The sequence below is a fragment of the Grampus griseus genome (assembly GCF_964374135.1).
Source record: "Grampus griseus genome assembly, chromosome: 8".
Lineage (NCBI taxonomy): Eukaryota > Metazoa > Chordata > Mammalia > Artiodactyla > Delphinidae > Grampus > Grampus griseus.
In genome coordinates this window covers 4,360,336-4,381,717 of record NC_139002.1, presented here as the reverse complement: position 1 = coordinate 4,381,717, position 21,382 = coordinate 4,360,336, and the positions used below count along the sequence as shown (strand labels likewise).

At 44.3% G+C, this 21,382-nt stretch overlaps 1 protein-coding gene across 6 annotated transcripts in view; it reads right to left on the bottom strand.

Moving 5' to 3' along the window:
- The window catches only part of SNX19 (sorting nexin 19), a 36,111-nt gene that overhangs the window by 2,507 nt on the left and 12,222 nt on the right, over nt 1-21,382 (bottom strand). For 4 of the 6 annotated variants that reach the window (XM_082660620.1, XM_082660621.1, XM_082660619.1 and 1 more), the window contains exons 8-10: nt 21,199-21,328; nt 993-1,177; nt 127-214 (exon numbers count right to left, since the gene is read on the bottom strand). In XM_082660620.1, the coding sequence (XP_082516746.1) occupies nt 127-214; nt 993-1,177; nt 21,199-21,328 (403 nt within the window). Of the gene's footprint in view, nt 1-126; nt 215-992; nt 1,178-17,166; nt 18,816-21,198; nt 21,329-21,382 lie in introns of those variants that run through there. The other 2 variants (XM_082660624.1, XM_082660623.1) reach the window with 2 other exon arrangements.

Genomic DNA, 21,382 nt, shown 5'->3' with positions numbered 1-21,382 from the left:
CTGGTCATCACACTCTGGGGCCAGGGCCCAGGGCAAGGAAAGACTGCGGCACCGGTCCTCTCAGTGAAGCTGTTCACCCAGAAACCCGAGATGCCTCAGACCAGAGACGGCATCAGCCGTGCCTACCGGTTGATGAGGGGCTGCCGCAGTGACTCCAAGACAAGACTCCAGCTCAGCCGGCATTTGTTCACCCCAAGGATTTCTACGACGATATCTGAAGAGGAAAAACAGATGTGGTTTTAGTGTCACCGCTGAAGCTTTAGCTTCTAAGGGGTTTGTCTCCTCAAGATATCTGCTGTCTTTAATCATATTGGGTACTTCTGGCACACCTCTGAACCACACAGCCAAACTAAAATCGTCAGAAAATAGGGAAAAGCCGAGAAAAATGTTTCTTAACTTTAGGTATCTAAATTAGAATGGGCCTCAAGAAACAATCTGGTAACCCGTCACTAAAGTGCAGGTACTTCTGATACAACATGTTAGGCTGGAGAACAGAGGTAAGTAAGAGTGAATAACACTGTCCAAGGCTAAGAGTTCACTACTGTACCCTGCTTCCCCCAGCACAACCAGAGGCAACAAACTGCCTTCCCCGCCCTCCAAAAGACCATATAAAGCAAAGGGAAAAAACCTTCTTCAGAGTTTGTTTTTATCTACCGCTAAGGACCATGCCCTTCACTCACTGGCCCCAAGTTACCAAGCTCAGCTTCTGCAGGACCTGTATCATTTTCTTCCCTGGTCCAAAGCAGAGACCCAGAGGTCTTCATCTGGTGGGAAAATGAAGAGACCTGCCCTAAAGTGAGCCTTCCCATTCCCTTAGCATCACTGGAAGTCCTGATCATTTTCCTGTTAGCCTCAGAAATGGTGGGTCAACAAATTTTTGCGTTTAGCCACAGTCAAGGTCCTTTTAAAAAACGGGGAAGGGTGTGGCTAATGGTGGTGAAGCGGAGGGGAAGGAACAGTTATTGGTATAATCAGTCTCACTGTCCAATCACCTGGCAGGACTCCCATCAGGCTCTGCAAAGCCTGTTTCTCAGCAGCCGCCTTCTGCTCCTGGGTCCTTACGGGTCGAGGATACTCAGGCAAAAGCCCGCCAGGCCAGATGGATTCCTGAAGAAGCCGGAGGTACTGCACCCAGCGCTGAGGACACGTCAGAGTAGCTACCTGCACCTCTAGCCACCTGTGGTCGAAGACAGAAGGGTCAGGTAAACCTGGAGGAAAGGATGCAGCGAGGTGTGAGTCATGTGAGCAATCAGAACAGAGCAAAGCCAAGTGAGCACCGACTCTCACAGGTGAAACCAAGCCAATCCACAACTTGGGATCACAGAATTTGAAGATGAGTAATAATACTATCATAATTATTCACTGAGTGTCTGCTATGAGGCACGTGTAGTATTAGGGGCTTTAGAACAGAACATTAAAGGGGCCTGTGGCTCTGGGGAAGCCTGCACCTTTCCAGCTGTCCTCCACTGGAAAGCACCAGAACTTCTCAGTAACGTGTACACACAGCCTTCAGAGTGCAGGGTTTGGTGATTTTGTACAAATTCCTCTCCCCAGCCACCCTGTCCGTATCCAGTTGCTCTTCAAGCCCCCAGGACCTGTCCTGAGGACTCCCTTCGTCTGCCCCTTGCTCCTTACACACCGTTCCAGTAACAGAAATCTGTCCCTCTGGCAAAACCTGTTCAAACTCCACCTCCTCCACGAAATCCTTCCTGAGCATTCCAGCCAGAAATGCTCTCTCTCCTCAGGCCTCCTCTGGCACTCAGTTCTAGAACACAGATTTGGCACCAGAATTTCACTTTGGAACATGAATTATCTTCTCATGTATGTACAGCTTGACTTTTCCAGCTGAACTGTAAGCTCCACAAGAGTCCCCATAACAGAAACTTCCCAGGTGAAATAGTGGTTGACTGACTGGCAATTGTTCTTATTACAATGACAATTTACCCTCTGGCTTGCTTTCAAAAACGAGTCAGTAACTCTGAGGGGGCAGGTATACCAAACCTGCAGTTCCTGCAAGGCGTTTCAACGTTAATTCTTCGTTTGTCTCTGCATTTTTTCAGAGTGATACGGTCACTAGCTGGGGTTTAAGACTGCAGAGGCCTCCTTCGCAGGTCCCATTTTGAGACTGGCATGGCTGTGGCTGTGATGAATGAACCATCAGCCACGATACTCACGCACAGAAAACTCTATTTGGTACCGCACCACATGCAGCTCATGCCATCACTCTCAACCCGAGCTACTTGTCGCCCATCCAAGAGCAGAGGGGGCTGCCAACGCAAACTTTATTTAACCTCCACTCTGCCAGACAGTCTGCATTCCACTCAAGCTAGGCATTCCAGCTTTGGGGGCTGCAATCCCCCAAGCCCAGGGCTCACAAATGATTCTAAGAATAGGAAGTCTGAAAGGTAATGGCAGGGCAAGAATGGCAGACATCGATGGACATCAAGAGCGGCACAAAGCTGCCCCTGCCTAAAATAGCCACCACAATTGTATTGTTATTATTAGGGCCGCATCTCCTTCTTACAGGGCTTTTCATTCAGTGAGTCTAAGACGCCTGATGAAAGGGATCCAGTAGCAAGAATTCCTGTTCCTGTTTATGGAAGAGGGTCACCAAAGGGAGGTGGATGCGATGACCTGATCAGGTTCTCTGCAGGGAATCAAGTGACCCAACTCGTCTTCACCTCAAGTCACATACACTTGTGTGACTTTAGCTAAGGTGAAGGACCTGCACCAGCGTCTCACCTAAGTGATTTGAGGGAGAGGGGCAAGGACCTGAGAGTCAAAAAATTTAAGTCCTCCAAAGGAGCCAGGAGAATCCTCAACAAGAAGGCTTCAGCCAGCATTGGTTCTAGCTCAGCTTCTCATGCACAGACGCATACAACAGGCTGGCTTGCCCTTCTCTTTGTCCTCAGGAGCCAGTAGTACCTGTGACTCAACTCTTCAGAGAGATCTTAACATCCACTCAACCCTTCCTCGGCTAAGCATAGCATACGACAGCAAACCTGGGCACCTCGGTCACCTTCAGGGCACGTTTTACAACATATGAGTCTCACGGTTTTGAATTAATGGTCATTCACTCGATGGGAACAGGACCTCGAGCTGCATTTGGGCAAGGAGGTCCTCTTTGTTCCCTCCCACAGTGACTGTCTCATGCACACATCCTTGATGCAAAACAAATGTGTGCACGTGGCAAAATATAAACTTATACAAATATACTAGACTGTACCTCATCAAACTCTAAATGGGGGCATTGGGAAGAAGAACCAAAGCGTGAAAAAGTTAAGAGTAAGCTGTTCTTAACCTAGGAGTGGGAAGGTTAAAAAGAAATCTGTGTCTTGAAGCAAAAGGAATGGAACTTATGTGTCTGCAGTCCAGTGTGTCACAACAGTTTCCCAGCATCAGTTTCTGGAATCTGCTGCTATCACTATTAAGCTAACAGACAGCTCAAGTTTCAAGGGGGACACACACACATATCCCTTGGACTATTTACTATTTACAAATTATTTATAAGAAATCATCTACTAAATACAAATGTTATTGTTTACGTAATACAAGATGCATGAGGTAAATACACTAAAATAAATATGGTAGAGAATAGCCTCAAATAGCACTGGTTTTATTTTCTACTACTATTCTAGTTCTGATATTCGATTTAGGTATCTTCTTCTACCATCCTACCTTTTTCCCAAAGAAAAGAAGAAAAAAAGCCAAACCACATCTGTTCCGTCTGGCCATCTCTGAATGATTCAGAGCACAAAGAAGCCTTACTAGGGGGCCCAGAATAGGCAATAAAATGAGAAAAAAACAACAACAGATGTAACTGAGACATGCAAGAGCCTCTATGATGCCAGACGTGGGATGCAGAGATCAGGGCATCTATTCCACTGGGCGCGCATGTCCAGTCCACGCTCAAAGGAACCTGGTCTGAAACAGCTATACGCAGAGGGATGAAGCAGTGGCTATAAAGGAGACAGTTTAATACGAGGGCTTAAGATGGCACTTCAAGGTTAGCAGAAGGTCATTTTCTATCAAAACAGCAGAATCAAATCTCAAGAGGAAGGGGAGAAAGCTTTAAGGGACCACATCTAATTAGCCAAATTCCCCTCACTTCCTTTCTAAGATTGCTGCTATGGCTGAGTAGGAAGGCCCTGAATGAGTATGGCTTAATGGGGAGGGAGGGGGAGAAGGACAGTGAAATAATAACCGAAAATATTCACAAGAGCAATAACTATATTCTAACAAAAATGCCTGGTGCAGTCTAAATGAAAGACAGTAACAGACTGCTTCCTGAATCCTCTTCACCCACTGGGCTGTACCTCTGTATCCAACACAAGGGCGATGATGCCTCAGCCACTTACAACCAACCGGAAGTACCAAATACAGGTCAAAGAAAGAGAAAAAGAAGATGACGTTAAAGCTTCTGTCACTTTAAACAGACCTACAGACTGCAGGTGTCCACTCATCCTGTCACCCTAGAGCAGGGTTACCAGTCATCTAAATGGGTTGTTGGGCACAGGATGTTTTTCAAACTGTGGCTGAACAGCATTAGAGGTCATGGCGTCTACTCTGTGGTTTGTGACAATGTTTAAAAGAACACCTAAATGTTAATGGATAAGAACAGAAAACATAAAAGTGCACCTCAAGTTTTGGGACCCTTTTACTTATGCATGTATATATGGATATAGCAGATCTGTATTTGTGTGTGTGTGTGCGTGTGTGTGTTCAGAGTGGGTCATGATGTAAAACGTATTTTTTACTGTGAGATGAAGTTTAAAAAAAGTTTGAAAAACATCGATATGGTACAAGGAATTAAGAGTTCCACGAGAAGGAGGAAAAAGCTCAAGCCACATCTTTAGCCTCCTGGAGAGAGTCCCCACCTCCACCCGCCCCCAAGCGGCATAAACCCGAACACTGTGTTCTGTAGCACAGTCCTAGCACACTGCTCTGAGCATTTGCTCATGAAATCAGTAGGCCCAATCTACTGGGTGGAGAGAAAGGAGATCTTGAGGATGACGGTGCGGATCCAAGGTATTTCCCATTTTACACAAGTTGTTTTTGCCAACTTCACACCTGATAAAAGTAACAGTTCCCTTCCCTCTGATTCCTTTCCCAGGCCTCTGCCTTCCTGCTATGGCCCCTTCGTGTGTTTACAGACAGTCCCTCCCGGTCTCTGCTCAGCTCTAGGCTTCCCAGTCCTACAGCAGCCAGACCCAGGTTGCTCGGCTGTGCCTGAGAGAGTTCAGGCCCTCTGAGTGTGTATCTAGGTCACCATCCTTTCCTGCCCTGTGTGGGGAGAAGAATGAGGAGGAAATGAACTTCAAGGGCAAGAAACTCCTGCTTCTTCCTCCCCGTGACTGTTGTGAAATCTGAAGTGGCTTGCAGAGTCTCACACAATTTCTCCTTTGATTTTTGCTTTTTCATGGTTTAAATCATGGATCCACATCTTTAAAACATGTGCTTCAAAGGAAGACTACTGACTGAACATCATGATTTAAGAATCTGAGTTCTATAGTTTTATAACTAGCCACAAAGTTTTTGTTTTTGATTAGTAACATATAAGTTGCAGATACAAAATTAATATGCTTTAATAATTGAAATATTTTTAACCAGGGAGGTTAAAGAAATCCTCTGTTGAACCTTAGAGGTTATCTTTTCCAATCTCACCAATTCACGAACGAACACACTGCGAAAAAACAAGCATTTCATAGCAAGAGGCTTATAGAAACATACAACTTTAGAGCTGGAAGGAAAGAGGTTACCCTATCTAACCTCCTCCCGAAGTAGAAATCCCCTGTGTGATATCGTGGCAGAGCCAAGGGTTCTGGCCTCTGACTCCAGAAAGTTGGGCTTTTATCTTAGCTCTGCCACCAATGAGGAATGTGACTTTGGGGAAGTTGCTTAACTCCTGAAGAGGGTAATTTCAATTTATTAGGGATGCTTCTTAAATACTGGCACCAAAATCTGCCTCCTTGTAACTTCCAGTCATTGCTCCTATTTATACCCTCAGAAGTTTAACAGGAGGTATTAAAGTTGCTTGGTCAAATCTCTTTCAAAAGACAACACTATGCATTTTTAAATTCAGCTATTATGCTAAGTCTCCTCCACAAGGTATACATCTTTGATTCTGCCAACGTCAAGGCTGAGCACACAGAACACACTCAACATCAGACGAATGAAGGAGAGAAATGAACCATTCCTCATCCTGGTTCCCTCCTCTGGGTGTGGGCTGCTTTGTTATTCTCTTAAAACGGAGTGCCCAGAACCAAACACAACTTCCAGATGTGCCCTGACCAGTAAAAAATGCAGATTAGTGTCTTGCTTGATCCAGACACCATACTTCTATTAATATAGTCAAAGACTGTGTTGGCTTTTTGGGCACACACATCAAAGCACTGACTCATACTGAGTTTGCAGTCAATTAGAACCCTAAGTCCACGTATGTACTTTAACAAAAAATCACATGCGCCTGTTAAGCCTAGACTTGGCCTTTTGTACTTGTGTAATTTTTTAAAAAATCTAAATTATGATTTATAATATTTATTTCTATTAAATTCCGTCTTGTTTGCTTTAGACTATCACTCTAATTCTTTTAATCCTTTTGAATCTTGACTTCTGTCACCCAGAGTATTAATTATACCTCTAAGATTAGAGTTACTTACAAATTTCTGATCAACAGGATCAGTTCAATGCTCTGTCACTAGAAAATGCCCTCCAGGCTATCAATCTATTAGCTACTTGGGCTAAAGACACTCAGTTAGCCATGGACCACTTAAAAGTACCACAGTCCAGACCATGTGTGTCCATATGGATATTAGGAAAATATGGCATAAGCTTGTGGAAATTCACAGGCAATATAACAACCAATGCACTCCTTTCACTTAACGGTCTGATAGTCCTGCTGAGCCAGGAAAGAAACCTTGCTAATCAGGCAGGCGCATTCCCACTGAACGCACACCGGGTTCCAGGGCTTGCTGCTTCTCTTCCCGCGTGTTCACAAAACATCTACTTAATAATCTACTTCAGAAACTTCCAGAGATAAATGTCAGGGTCAGGAGCCTGTGTCCATTTTTTAAAAGGCCAGATATTTGTCCATCTCCAACACAACACATCTCTATATGGAAATTTTCTTAATGATCTTAGGTCTTCAATGATAAATACAAATTCTTTCAGTTCCATGGAACAGAATTCATCTGGGTCAGGTACATGAGTTTTAAAGCAGACTGAATGCTCTCATTATTTTCATTCCTATTTTAGTCTTCAATTCTAGTTTAATCACATTTGCTCAATTCTTCTCGTTAGACCCTTTTCCTTTACAGAAAAAAACAAATTAAATACCCTAGGCAAAAAGTATACCAATTCATTGTTGAATAAATGATTTCTCAATGTAACCAGTTAATACTACAGCATCTGTTCCAAACAATTTATCTGTATTTTCTTTATTCTTCTTGTTTTTAACATGTGCCTTTTTTTAAAAAAAATCTTTTCCACTAACATTTATCCACAATGTCAGCTCCTTCTGAGTCAAGCTTTTTGGACGCCATTCTTATCAGTTTTCATTTCTGTTGTCTGCATTACTCAGTATGTTTCTCCTTTCTCTGTTTTTTATATGTGCTCAGTTAACTACTCTGGTTTCATCTGATGCTGATTCTTTTCCTTTCTCACTGGAGTCATGTGTTTGTTTATTCCATTCACTCAGTACATACTGGTTGAGCTTCTTAAAAGTGCCAAAAGAATAAGACTGCAAACTTTTGAGGGGAGGGATCTCAACTCATTTTGGTATATTCCTCAGCATTTACTGTAAGAGTGCCCTTCACATAATAAGGCATCAAATATATACTGAATGAATCATCCTTATTCCAAAACTCTCAGCGATAGCTTCCAGTGTTAAAACTTTAAGTTCACTTGTTATTATGGCGTATAAGACAGGATTCTTTGTTATGTTCTTCTGTGAATTCTAGTACCTCTCACCTACCTCTACTTTCCTCTCTCTGTCAGCTGTTTTCCATTACATCCACTTGTAGCTGTATCTGAGTTTTTCTTGCAGCTTCTTCGTCTTTGCTGAGTTGACGGGTCTCCTGTCAAGTATACTCTTCCTACTCCCCTTGAGTTATGTTTTAACTGCAGTCAGGAGTCCACCAGGTGAGCATCATTTGCCAGAGGAAGAAAATTTAAAAACCTTTCCTCTGTACCAGCTACACAATTAACTATTCATTCCACATTTTCCTTTTTCTTCCAAAGACAGAGCTTACGGCTAAAAGAAAGGATGAAAATCTAGGCCTCCAAGTCCTGAAGTTTTCTACTAAAAATCTCAAAATTGTTAGAGATATAGTCCATGCTTCCTCGTGTGTCATTATTTCTTTTTACACAAAGGTAGGTAATAATCTATTGATTTATTGATTTAATAAGCAACAAGAAGCTTTCAGTATCACAAGTCAGACATCCTGTTGAGAGGATACTATGCCGTTCTGTTAGTTATGCTTCTCAATCCACAGGTAGGAGACAGAGTCGCCCTAAACTTCTCCTCTCCTCCATCCCTAGTCCATGTGCCCCACGCAAGACCACATAATTATTGCAACAATTACTGAATCTAGTTGAGTGACCTCCTCAGTACTCAGTTTCTCATGAATTCATCACCCCTTTACTCTCGCTGTAGCAATCATCTTAGTTTCAGTCCCCATCACCTTTCATTTCTGTCAGTGTAACTCTTTCATAATTTGTCTCCCCGGCTCTAACGTTTCTTCCTTCCATTAACCCTCGACAGCACTATTTAAGTGCTTTTTCTAAGTTACAAAGTTGATCATGTCATCATCTATTTAAATTCTGTACATGGTTTCCTAATAAATGGGGTCAAATCCTACATTCTTTGAACAGCGCACAGGGCTCTGTATGGGTCGGTGCCTACTGAACTCTTCGGTGTAATCTCTGGCCACTCTGGTTGCATGTCGTATATTCCCAATCGTACCCGACTTCTCCGAGTACCACAAACAGGCCACACTGCTTCACAACTCTGCCTTCAATGCTCTTTTCTACAATGTCAGCTCTCGATTTCCCTTCATCCTTTAAATCCTATCTCAGATGTCATCTCCTCTATAAGCCTTCCCTGGGCTTCTCATAATTTACTTAGTCCCTTCTCTTAATCATGTGTAGAGTTCTTTTTAAAGTCCTAACTTTATACTATACCTCTTTATTTATAAGATTGCAGGGTAGGAATTTGGGGTCTTTTTTTGTATTTTAATCACTTAACATAGTGTCTGGCACATAGTAGGTAATCAATAAATATTAGTTACTACGTGAATTAATGATGTAAATGGGACAAACACTGGTCTTAAAGCATGGCGCACAGCTCAACCTAAGCTGCGTAGAAGGCAAACCTCCCAATACTTAAAGCAGGAAAAGAATAGTGAGCTCTTAATTATTTGTGCTTATGGAGGAGGACAATAATTTAAAAAAAATATAGACAATCTAGAATCCTTTGTATTTGGCATTTGAGATGTATTTACATAAACATTTGGCAGATTTATTTTCCTAAGAACTTTTTGTTTAGGCTAATATTAAAATTGAACTGTGTGCCAATACACTAGCTGTAGGGTGGATACTGTAAGAAGTATACTGGGTAATAAGTCCGCTGAGCTACAATTATGAATTCGTCATGAATAATCCAAGCAATTTACACCTGGTTATGTACTCCCCCGGAAGGGAAGAGAGGTGGAAGGCAAGGGAGTGGGTCAGCTGGGCTTCGTGTCTGGCACACTCCGTAAATCCTAGAGAGGAGAGACAGCTGCCAGCAGTCTGTGTTTTTGTTAGTTTTCCTGGCAAATAGGCCCAGAGGACAGAAGGGACTGAAAGTCAAACAAAAGCAAAGGGGTTATGAGGGCTGTGAGTCACACTTGTATTTTGGGAAGTGCTCCTGATGGATGGGGCAGCATCGGGCTGATTCCAACCCATTACTTGAATCTAGTAAGAAGAATATAAGGTAGCAGAATGTCTGGGTACAAACGGCCAAAAGCAAAGGTCTGCCTACCTTCATAACAAATACAGAATGAGACGGAGCCGCTTGGGGGTTCTGTGCTCATGGGATAAATGAGATTGATGGCAAGTGGAAACGTTTAGAAATGTGCTCTACACTTGAGCAGTGTGACACTTGTAGGGTTCCAGTTTTAAAGATGATTACACAAATCTATGCCCCTCTGAAGGCCTTCAGGACAACTTTTCTCAGCCCCACACTATGTGGCCATAAATGTACCATAAACCAGCTCTGAAAAATCGGGACCGACAGACCTCAAAGCTGGGCAAAATCAGTCACACGTTTTGGATATCCGCCCGTTCTTCATCTGACCCAAGTAAAAGCAGCAGCAGGACATCTGTCTCACAATCAGTGACTCCCTCCGAGTCTCTGGAACCACCATGTCTCTCCTCCAAGTCTGAGAGATTCCTGTCCAGAAGAGGCCATCACAGTTTTCACCCCAACACTGCACATAAAACTGGTCCATACCCTTCAGGGCAAAAAACCCTCAGTAGCCAGAAGAGCCACAAAGGCTTCACATAGCGTGCTGTAATGAGTGAAAACAGCACTGAAAAGCCACACAACGCTGGGTTCTGGATTCCTTCTTAAGACTGATTCTTGCCTTGCTTCCTTCACAAAGTTATCGAGATGAAAGGAGAAAAATGAAAGCATTTTTGAAAGTGCTTGTGCGTTTGTGTATGTGTCAGAGAAAGACTCCTTTGGATCCTCTTGAAAAATTCTAGCAGATCCAAGGGACTAAATGATGGCAGGATGCTGAGGGGGCTTGGCACTTCATGCTTTAGTTTTCCTTTTGTAAGACTTACTCTCCTCCTGGCAGGTTCAGGGATGTAAATATTAGAAGGGCGAACCATCTTGGTACTGTCTACAAAGGTTGAGGAGGGGCTCCCTGGGGTGATGGGTAACTTGAGGACACTATTTCAGAATCCTTCCTAAAACGAGACCTATCTACACTAAACTATGAAACAATCACCACAGGGATTGCAGGATCCGAAGTGACTCCCCTTCCTTCTTTCCTTGGTCCCGTGTGAACAGCAAGCCTGGCTGGTTCTCAGTCACCAGGTAGTTATCCTGACCCTTTCCTTTCTCAGCACCTACGGTAGGGAGGTGGTGGGGAAAGGAAAGGCTGATTAAAGTGGCCACGCATTCAGGAGAATCCTGTGTCTGGTGGAGGGTAAAGGTCAGGGAGAGGGAGAGAAACACTAGAGCTGGAGCACTGGGAAGAAGGGCAAGACACAAAGGAGGGCGGCAGCGGGAATTTAGTGGTTGTCTTGACAACCAGACCCCTGTTGTTCCCAGTGACTCCACCTCACAGGGAGATCTCCAGGCTCTGCTCTGGGCAAAGACGGTCACTACAGGAGGGGAGAAGGAGGGGGATTTCTGGAGGAGGGAGAGGTGATGAGGAAGCGTGTGCTCCACTCGATGCGCCGGCTCCCAACGTCCACAAACACTAGCGATCACAGATTTAGAGTACGCTCAGCCACGATGTGGAAGAGAAGAATGAGGGATGTACGTAAACAAGCAGACATGGCAGAGTTTCAAATTACGCTGTGAAAACGGGAGAGTAAGCTGGAAAAGACTAGCCTTGAAGAGAACAAAGGATGAACGTTTGTTCTCTGATGAAGCAGATGTGGAAGTTAAGAAAGCAGGACAAACACTGGCAGAAGATGGGGAAGAAGGAAAGTGAGTATAATGAACAGAATCATCTTGGAGAAGAACTACCCGAAGGTATCTGTTCTAAGTTAAATGTCTACAGGCAGAATTTAAAAAACCTTTCCAAACAGGAGGCTATCCATCCTGACACTAAGAATACAGGACACAGCAGTGACAACTCCAGAGTCTCCACACAGCAGAGATTTGGGGGGCCCGACTTGTGGTTGGAAAATAAGAGGGAGAGAAGAGGTGGCAGAGGGAATACCTTGAAGCTGCATTTACACAGCAAGCACACTGTGTTTACATAGGTTCTGTATTTATGGGGGTTATATCACCCCAAGAAAACCTTTGGTCCTATAATTATATCAGTGTTAGATAAAAGTATGTTTCCCACCAGTTCACCTCAACTCCCCCCCCTGCTCCAGTACCAGACAGGCTGCAGGACACTTGGTGAAGTCTCTGTCTCAAGACAGAGGTAAAGGTCAAAACTGAGGCATTAACACTGGCTCCGTCTCCAAACCAAAGCTGATAGGAAAAAGCCAAACGATATCCACCCGTGGCTGAAAGCAACAGGCTGATAAGGTTCCCAGTAGCAGTGCAACCTGACAATCTCTACCTCAGTGACATGTGTATCTAGGACTTTGGTATCCTAGAAAGGCCTTCTTGAGCATAGGACCAACTAGCTTACAGAGAGTATTGACAAAATTTTTCAACCTCAGATGTCCAGCTGATTTTATCAGCTATAACAACCCTGGTTCACTCTGGGCTCCTGAATCAAAACTGTTCTCAACAAAGCAGCTCTGGCACTGAATCCCCAAGCGGCTGCTCCAAGGGGCATCTTCTGGCAGCACACACTGCTCAGAGAAGTGCATGCTGAAGGACAATCAAAACGGGAGGAGGGGGAAGGATAAAAGAAACTGGGCTGGTCTCAGAGTCAAGGGCACGAAGGAGAGGGCAGATAAGCTGCCTCTGAATCATGGAGTGGGACAGCGAATGGTTTCATTACTATCACCACCAGGGCAAGGACCTAAAATTGCAGAATAAACAGCTCCCTCAAAGAAGGTAAATAGGTATCGTTTAACCTGTAGCGCCACCTGGTGCCCAGGGAGAAATCCCATCCTAACTCCCCCAAGCAGCAATGGCAGGCGGGCTTTCCATAATGTATTTAACAAAACAAAAGGATCTCTCTCTCCGCAAACAGACACTCAGAAAGGGGCTGGCTGAAAATATTCAAAATATGTTTAAAGGTTACTTTTAATTGTAAAAGTAAAAATAATGTCCCTTTCCCTCTTTAAAAACGTTTCAGTGCCTGGGACATTCTTTACCCTAAACCGGTCTAAATGATTCCTATAATGCAAGGTCTAGCTTTAAACACCTTCCTCTCTAACATTTACCCCCAAGAATCCTTACGATTTTTTTTTTTTTTTACTGTGTTTATGGTCTACACTGTGTCATTTGGCCTCACACTGTTCAGTATTTCTGATTCTTATGGATTATCTCTTCTCTTAGGCTGAAAGGACCTTAACATAGAAATGATGCCATAGTAGGTCTGAAGAGCTAGCTCCCAACAAGTACTTAAGTAGACACAGGCATCAAATCTTACACAGACTTTTCAAAAATTATCTGTAAAGAGATCACCATACAAGAACCAAACGAAGTGAGTTTCCTAGAAAGTAAAGGAAGAGGGCTGGGAGTACCTGGGTTAAGGGGCAGCTCCCTGGTTCTGAAGCTCTGAGTTTCTGCTCTGGGTATGGCTTGGGGAGATGTTAAATATGTGAGGAGGACAGGATGGCGTTCAGAGATAGCTAACATGAGGGAAGAGACCCTGATCTGAAGGATGCAGAAAAGGCCATCTGTCTCACGGGGTCTTTGCTACTAACAGATCACAAAGCAAGCTCACTATAAAGACCTCGCCAAAAAACCACTGCAATGTAAACACATTATGTCCTACATCAGACGTGTGACTGCCCTAGCAAATAAGAGTCCCAAGGAAATGCAGAGCTGAATTGAAAGAGAAATTTATGGAGCAAAGGAAGAAACCATAATCCATGTTTCCTGAGAAACTCTGAATCGTAACTCTGATAATCTTTTTCTGACTGGATGAAGGATTTAGAAAAGAGATACCATAGGGAGACTATATAATTTCTGATCCAGAAGTGCTTTAAGAATACAGATGGAAATGAATTTATATGCTACCATCAAATACATGTGTCTCTGAGGCCGGTCAGATGGAAAGTAAGAGAGATTAGATGGAAGTAGTGCACAGGGACTTTCAGGTGAGGCCAATTCTAGTGGCCACTGCTTCGTGAGAAAGCTTGCTCAGTGGGGAGGCCCGTATGCAGTGGGAGGAGGGGCATAGGCTTGCAGGCCAGGATGACTTAAGTGGAATCTCAGATGTAGCCCTTACTAGCTCTATGATTCTGGGAAGCTTATTTAATCTGAGTATTATCTTCCTCACTTATAAAATACATGTCTACCTCAGAGAATTGAACTGCACCTTAGTATATAAAGTACACAGCTGCTTACCTGATATAGTTAGTATTTAATAAATGTCAGTTCCTTTTCTGTTGTAATTGCTCATGACCTTTTAGTGGTGGGCCCGGAGCTTCCCGTAAGATATAACCATCGTCAGAAAGACCATTTAACTATCTGCTACTTAGACATGCCCACCGAGAAAGAGGCCCTTGAACGGACTCCACTCAGAGAACATCTAAGATTCTGGAGTGACTGAAGAGAATGGCAGAGGCAGAAGAGCTCACGGTCATCCGTTCATAATTGCCCTTAAGGGAAATGAATGTTCCCACCTGCGAACACAGCCCTCTCCAATGGTCCCATACACTGTCCATAAACCTTCTCCTGACCTTTCCTGAGAGATGGTTTGTAGAGACCTCTTTTCTAAGAAAACGATTCCATGGCCTGGCACAAGGTCCAGAGCTTGCCATTTAATTTTCTCCTGGACCCACTGCTTGCTGAACAACTTAACCTGACATATTCTTTTTTTTTCTTTTTCCTCTCTGTCTGCTTCCTGACTTCATGTACTTTTCTACTCTCCTATACCCATAGATCGCAGAACTTTCTCTTTTTTCCCAACTCTTCTGCCATGCTACTCCAATCTCACGTGCCCTCAACACACACACATGCTCACTCACCCACACTCACTCTTTAAGAAATCCTCACACAGATGCCAGGAATGTGTCTGCTGCCCTTTGACACAGAGTCTGATGCCATCTTCGGGGCCATGGGGAGGGCAGAGCCACAGGACGTGGCATTCGTGTACTCTGCTGCTAGCCTGGCTCGTATTTTTATCGTGGCTTTGCTCTGGGCATCCAGGCAGGGAACCGGGCCAGCTTCTTCTCATTCCTTCACTCTACATCAGGACTCCATAATAATCTCACCCCTCACCTTGGCTGGGTCTTCCTGCCCCAAACCTTCTACCGTCAATGGAGCACAGTACATCTCTCCTCCTTCCCTCCAACCCAGTCAGTGTCTGAGTGCTTGTCCAGTTCCCTAAACCTGATTCTCATGCAGGGATACTGTCGGTTTCTCCTGTTTGCGGACATGAGCAGCGTACACAAGCTGCACTCACTCCCTGGCTTAGACTCTACCCCCACTCCTCTCCCCTCCCTTAGACTCTAAGTCCAAATAAGGAGTGCTCCTTCTTACATAATTGGACGTTCCCAGCACAGAAGCTGACACACGAGGTCAGGCGCGCGTGTGTGCAAGACTTCCCTTTGACTTAACGATGCCTTTTTTGGGCATCTAACTTCTCTTCAGCTCCCTGCCCCCTCTCTCTCCACACCACCACCAATCAAGGGAGATTTATGGAGCCTGGCTCAAATCAGAACTCTTCAAACCTTGGCTTGGAACGAGGGGTCAGAAGGTTGAATTTACTCTCTCTCTTCTTTTTCCCTTGCAGGCCAGAGATAGAGAAGGAGGGGGGAGGGGAGGGGAGTGAGGGGGAGAGAGAGAGATTGAGCCTGTGCAGGAGAGAGAAAAAGTGAGAGAGCGCATGCTTCTGATCTGGCAGCAGTCCCTGCATCCCAGGCAGTTAGTTATGCATACAGGTCTGTTAAGGGAGCAAGGAGAATAAGGAAAGCTGGAAGCCGAAGAAATTAACTTATCTTCTTGGAGATGATAATGCTGGAGGTCGGAAAATGATGACATTTTTAAAAGGAGATGCGTCTAAGTCTAGATGCCATCAGGGATGGCAGTGTGTTCAGGATAACCAGAGAAGTGGCGGTAGCTACCTGTGGCATCAACACCAACTCTCCTTCTCTTTAGAACTTAAAGAAAGAGAATCCAAGTATTCTGCGAAAGGATATGGCTCAGACACAAGTGGTTTCAGGGAGGGAACAAACATGCTGCCTCCAGAGGAGCAGTCAGGGGACAGTCTTGGAGGCCAGCACTGAACCGGCTGCGACCACCCACACCTCTCTGGCGTAGTGAGGACAGGTGGGGCAGGAGGTGCTTCGGCTTTGGGGAGGTATCACGTTCCAGCATATTTGCTTACCAAAGCAAATAACGCCCAAGAATGTTCCCTGCATGAACCTCTTTTTAAAAATAAAAATGCAAGCTGCCCAGGGAACAAGTAACATGGGCTGACTTTAGGGTGCTGCAGAGTACTCTGTGTTATATGTGAGTGGGCGTATGTAGAAATGCAGTTTTTGTTTTACAAACTGACTGGCAGTGTCCTCTTGGGGAATGTATACTGCTTTGAGTCAAAGATTTTGGGGCTGGCTTTTATCCTTTCAAATCATAGGGCAAACATGTGATCCTGAGAGACAGTCACTATAGCTGAACATCAGACAAACCTGGGTTCAGACTGCCTGTCGTATACTTATTAGCTCTGTGATCTTGAGTGAGCAAGCACAGTTCTTTGTGAGCCTTCGCATCTCTGAGATGGGATCACAATGGGTCTTTCACGCGGCTTTTGAGGGCATTCAGTGATATGCTTGTAGTGCTCAGCACAGTGTCTGCACAAAGTAAACTCTCAACAAAAGCTTGCTGCATGGTAAATCCTGCAGCTGATAAGACTACTAATGTCTACACTCTGAACCCTGAACTAAGACCTGTCTTTTCCATGTGTACCATGCACATGGAACTTGCTGGTGTAGACCATGGGCCACAGGCATCAGATCCTCTGAGCCTCTGGAGGGGGCACTGGGATTCCTTCTCCGATGTCCATGACTTCTTGACTGCTATCTTAAGGAAGCTTCAAGAACAATGCGAACCCAGCACAAGATAGTTGAGAAGAGGGCCAAGTATATCATTAAAAAGGCTGGGAGTAATGATTTATAGAGAAAGGTGAAAGGCCTTGAACAGGGAGGAGTGAGACTCTTCATTTAATTCTAGTTTGTAGAGGCTCAGGGCAAGGAGGGTGTCAACAGCTGTGTTCCTATTTCTGTTGCTGCTCATACAAAACAAAATGGACTTAAGAATAAAGTTTTATTAGCTATAAGAACTTTCTGACAGGAAGAAATATGGGGCAAGTCAACAAGTACAAAACATCATCACTTGGAAATACCTAGGATGAACAGAGGTGAACAGACCACAGTTACAGAGTTTTCCAAAAGTAACTAGCCCCAAAATTCTGTTCTTGCACAGTATTCATTTTGGCTTCATTCAAATTCACTATAAACATTCAGAATTTTCTCCCTTTAACAACAAAAAAAGATGCCGCCCAATTAAAAAAAAAAGTGAAAAGAGAAGAAAGTCAAGGGAAATTCAGCCACAAGCCCTCTCCCTGATTTTGTTTATGGCATAAGCTACCTTCACCAGACAGCCATCTACCCAGCTAACCAGGTGTGGTTCCAGTGGAACTGTCAGGGTATGGGGACGGAAAGGGGAGGAACTTAGCCTGACTCCAAGTTCTTCTCGTGAGGAAAGGTGCGACTTGATTCCAGCAGCACCAGTAAACCTGCACCCTGTACAGAACCTGTGCTTGTCTGTGCTGCAGGGAGACCAGGTGGTCTGCCGCCTGCTGTCAGATGCGGGGATGCTCTGGTTGTCGCCTTGCAAGTGAGTCCATTGGTATAAAGTCACCTTGAAAGGCCTCACACGCGGTCCTGTTTAGAAGAACAGGGGTTCTGTGCAATCGCAGAGACAGGCACAGTAGGAGCAGTGGATGCTGCAGAAGGAGACTGATCTGGGTGGGGCATCCTGAACAGGGGAGAGACTTTGGGGCCACTAGCTGGAGGAATCAGAAACAGAATGCACTTTTTACCCTTCTTTCCTTTTCCTGAAGCGCAAATATGAAGAGCTAACATTTACTGGACATGTTCTATGCACCTAGATATCTACTGATAGACATCATTACTGTTCCGACGCCCAGAGACATTAAAGACAGCAGAGTCGTAGTATACTGGAGTGGATAAGAACTTGGGCTTTGGAATACCTGGGTTTGATTTCTACCCTCACCAAGCATTCATTTTGTGATCACGGATAAGGTCCTCAGTTCTCACCCCTGCTAAACCGTAAAATATGTAAAAGTAGGGATCATGTCTTATACTGACCAGCTCTTAATATTTTTTCAGTGAATAAAGGAATAAGACCAAAACAATCACCCAGCTGGAGAGAGAGAGGAGTATTTTAAGGTAAAGTGGGATGTTTGCCACAATGCAGGCTTACCCATGTCTATGGTCGGGTCAAGTCAGTACTTACACCAGAGAGCACCGTCTATTTACTTCACACCCCACCCTCCACCTTACTGTCTCCTCCCTATCACGAGGCAATTTATGATCATCGCCCACTGAGGTAATGCAGCCCGGCCTGGAATTCTCACAGCCTGCAATTCCCCCGGATTTAATTCTTGTATTAAAGCTCCCTAGCTACATAAAATACCATTTCTTCAATGACCTTCCTGTAATTCCCCAAATACACTTCTCTCTCCTTTCTGGCCCAAGCTCTTTAATATTCTGGGTCATTCAAACTTCAGGTAACCTTCCTACCTTTTTTATATATGAATCTCAATCCTTTTTGAATTTCTCCAGATTCATCTGTACTTTTCTGTTACTACTGAGTAATTTCTTGTGTTCTGAAACCAATTTATCATGTAAATGACTTCAGGAGGTGGGGAGTCAACGACGACACACTAGCTCGTTTAGGATGTTCCCATTTTGGGGGAAGGTGAGCAAAGATAAGCCTAACAAAGGAAGAGAAATGAAGCCTCAATCAGCAACATTCACACATGACTGAACAAAACATACGAAGACTCTACTTTCCAGTATAAAGGTATTGAGAAGGGAAATGTTTATTCTTTTGTCCAATATTTAATGAGCATCTTCTATGTCCCAGGCCCTGTGGAAGCTGCTGGGGACATAAGCCAGTTCTGGCCCTTAAAGAACCACTGGTCTAGGGCAAGGTTTCTCAACCTCTGCACTACTGAGGATGTAGATACATCCTATTCAGCGTAGGATAATTCGTTGTTGCTTGGGGCGGAGAGGGTGCTCTCCTGGGTGCAGGATGTTTAGCAGCATCCCTGGCCTCTAGTCACATCCTGCCTCCCTTCCCAGTTGTGACAACCAAAAATATTTCCAGATATTGCCAAATACCGTGGGGGAAAACTGATACGCTGGGTGGTTCACTAGTTTTGGGAAAGTAGACCATTTCTCTAATATACTGTGTTAAGTATTATTATCAAAACTTTGACTAGAGAAGAAGACTCCTTAGATCCAGGGGAAAATGGGAGAGGATGCCATAAAAAGTTTCACAGAATAAATGACACTGAATGTTAATTTTTAAAAAATATTTAGCAGTAGGCCAAGAAGACAAGAAGACGGGAAGTTCAGGACACAGGGAGAGAGCAGGAAAAGAACGAGTAGAGAAGACAATCAGGCAGAGACCAGAGGATGAAGAGAGGCCTGAAGGAAGAGCATCCACAGAGCACTGAGGCCACGGTGGGTGGCGTGCATGGGGAGAACTGAAGTGAGGCTGGGACCAGATCACACAAGAAAGGAGTTGGAATTTTACTACAATAAATGAATATATATTTTAAACACAGTGGAGCCCTTTTTCAAACAAAATCTTATCTAGACCCCCAGTCTATTTAACTGATCAAAATGGTCCACTCGGTTTTCCCCGTGGCTTCCAAGTTGGCTTCTGAAGCGCCTCTGTGGAACCCTAGAACTCTGGAAAGCATGTTGGGAAAATCACTCTTGTAGGCAACAGAGCACCCTGATGGATATTAAGTGCAGGATATATGTTCATATTTGCTTTTCAGAAAAAGCAGCCTTGAGGCAGAGCTGAGTATGGAGGAGGGACAAGGGTGAAAGCGAGGCACAGAGACCAGTCAGCATTTTATACGTGGGCTTCACACGGAGACCAGTCTTCAGGCTGCGATACGTAGGAAGAAGCACGTTGGCTTTGGAGTTGTGCACATCCAGTTTCAAATTCCACTGTGTCATTTACTATGACTTTGGGTATGTTGCCTGACCTTGCCAAGCTCTACTTTCTTATTCTGTGAAATGGGGCTACCTACCTCACTTGGTTGCTGTAAGAAAATATATGCCAACAGAGGTCAGGTGCTGGAAATGATAAACACTCAGCAAATATAAACGTGCATCCTCTTCTTTCACTTAGTTTCCTAACGATGAAACCTTATTAAGACTCCCTGATCCTATGTAACTTTAAGTGTGGAAGGGGCAATTTAACTGCTTGTTGTTAATGGATTTCCTACTTGTTGCAGGATAGATACATAATTCTTAAGTTTTTATTTTTATTTTCTGAGTGGCCTATTAGCATGAGCCACATGCTAACAGAAGAGTTCAGGATTTGGCTTCTTCTTACTCTGGGATCTGCCAGGATGTCTCACGCAACAGTGGCCAAAGCTCAAGCACTATTGCGTCTGTCTGGTTCAGAGACAGTGTCTCTGGCCTTCAGTTCAGCAAAGCTGCATCAGTTTCATGGTTAGGAAGTCAGTAGCTAAAAACTCCATCTATGTACAAATCTTTCAGGAGATTCAAGTGGTGTTGGGATAACAAAGCCTGAATTATAAAATCTAAGTTTTAAATCCAAGTATCTTTCTATTCCTTACCATCCTGTGTCAGTAAGTGCTTCTTCAGTAGTGAATATGTACACCCCTCCCGGAGAAAATAATCTTTATTTTGAGCACTGACCAGTTTTCTCCTTGTCTTTCCTGTTGCTTATCGTCACAGTGACTATACACTGTTAGTTAAGAGACACATCCACTGTAACAAGGTGGAAGGTATAGGGCCCGGGGGTAAAACTGGGTGGAGAACTGATCCTAGAGGAGGAAGAGTTCAGCTGAAGTATCTGAGATCACAGGTAGTGCCTGTCATTCAGTGGATGAAGCCAGAAGTCTTACAGAAGAAGCAGACCCATTCACACTTTAGACAACAAGGTGATACTCTCCAGGCACTCTTCATCCCTGTACCCCTAGAACAGAGATTTTATCTTGTCTTATGGCCACAGGTTTCCTGGACTCTATACTTTCCCTTTCTAGTGGAGAATTGGGCATCACATCCAACCCCTGTCCAACCTGAGACTCTAATGTGAAGCAGTCCTACCTCTGAATCAGGGTCCCAAAGATGAGATGAATAACTTTCTGCACGTTCTCCGTACATAGCCATCTCCACTGTTCCATCAGCAGCAAGAGAAGCAGATCCAGGGCTGTGTCAGCCAACTCTGTCTCTGTTCCTGGGGAATGAAAAGGCATCAAGAGTAACTCAGAAGAGACCCATACTTGAGGAA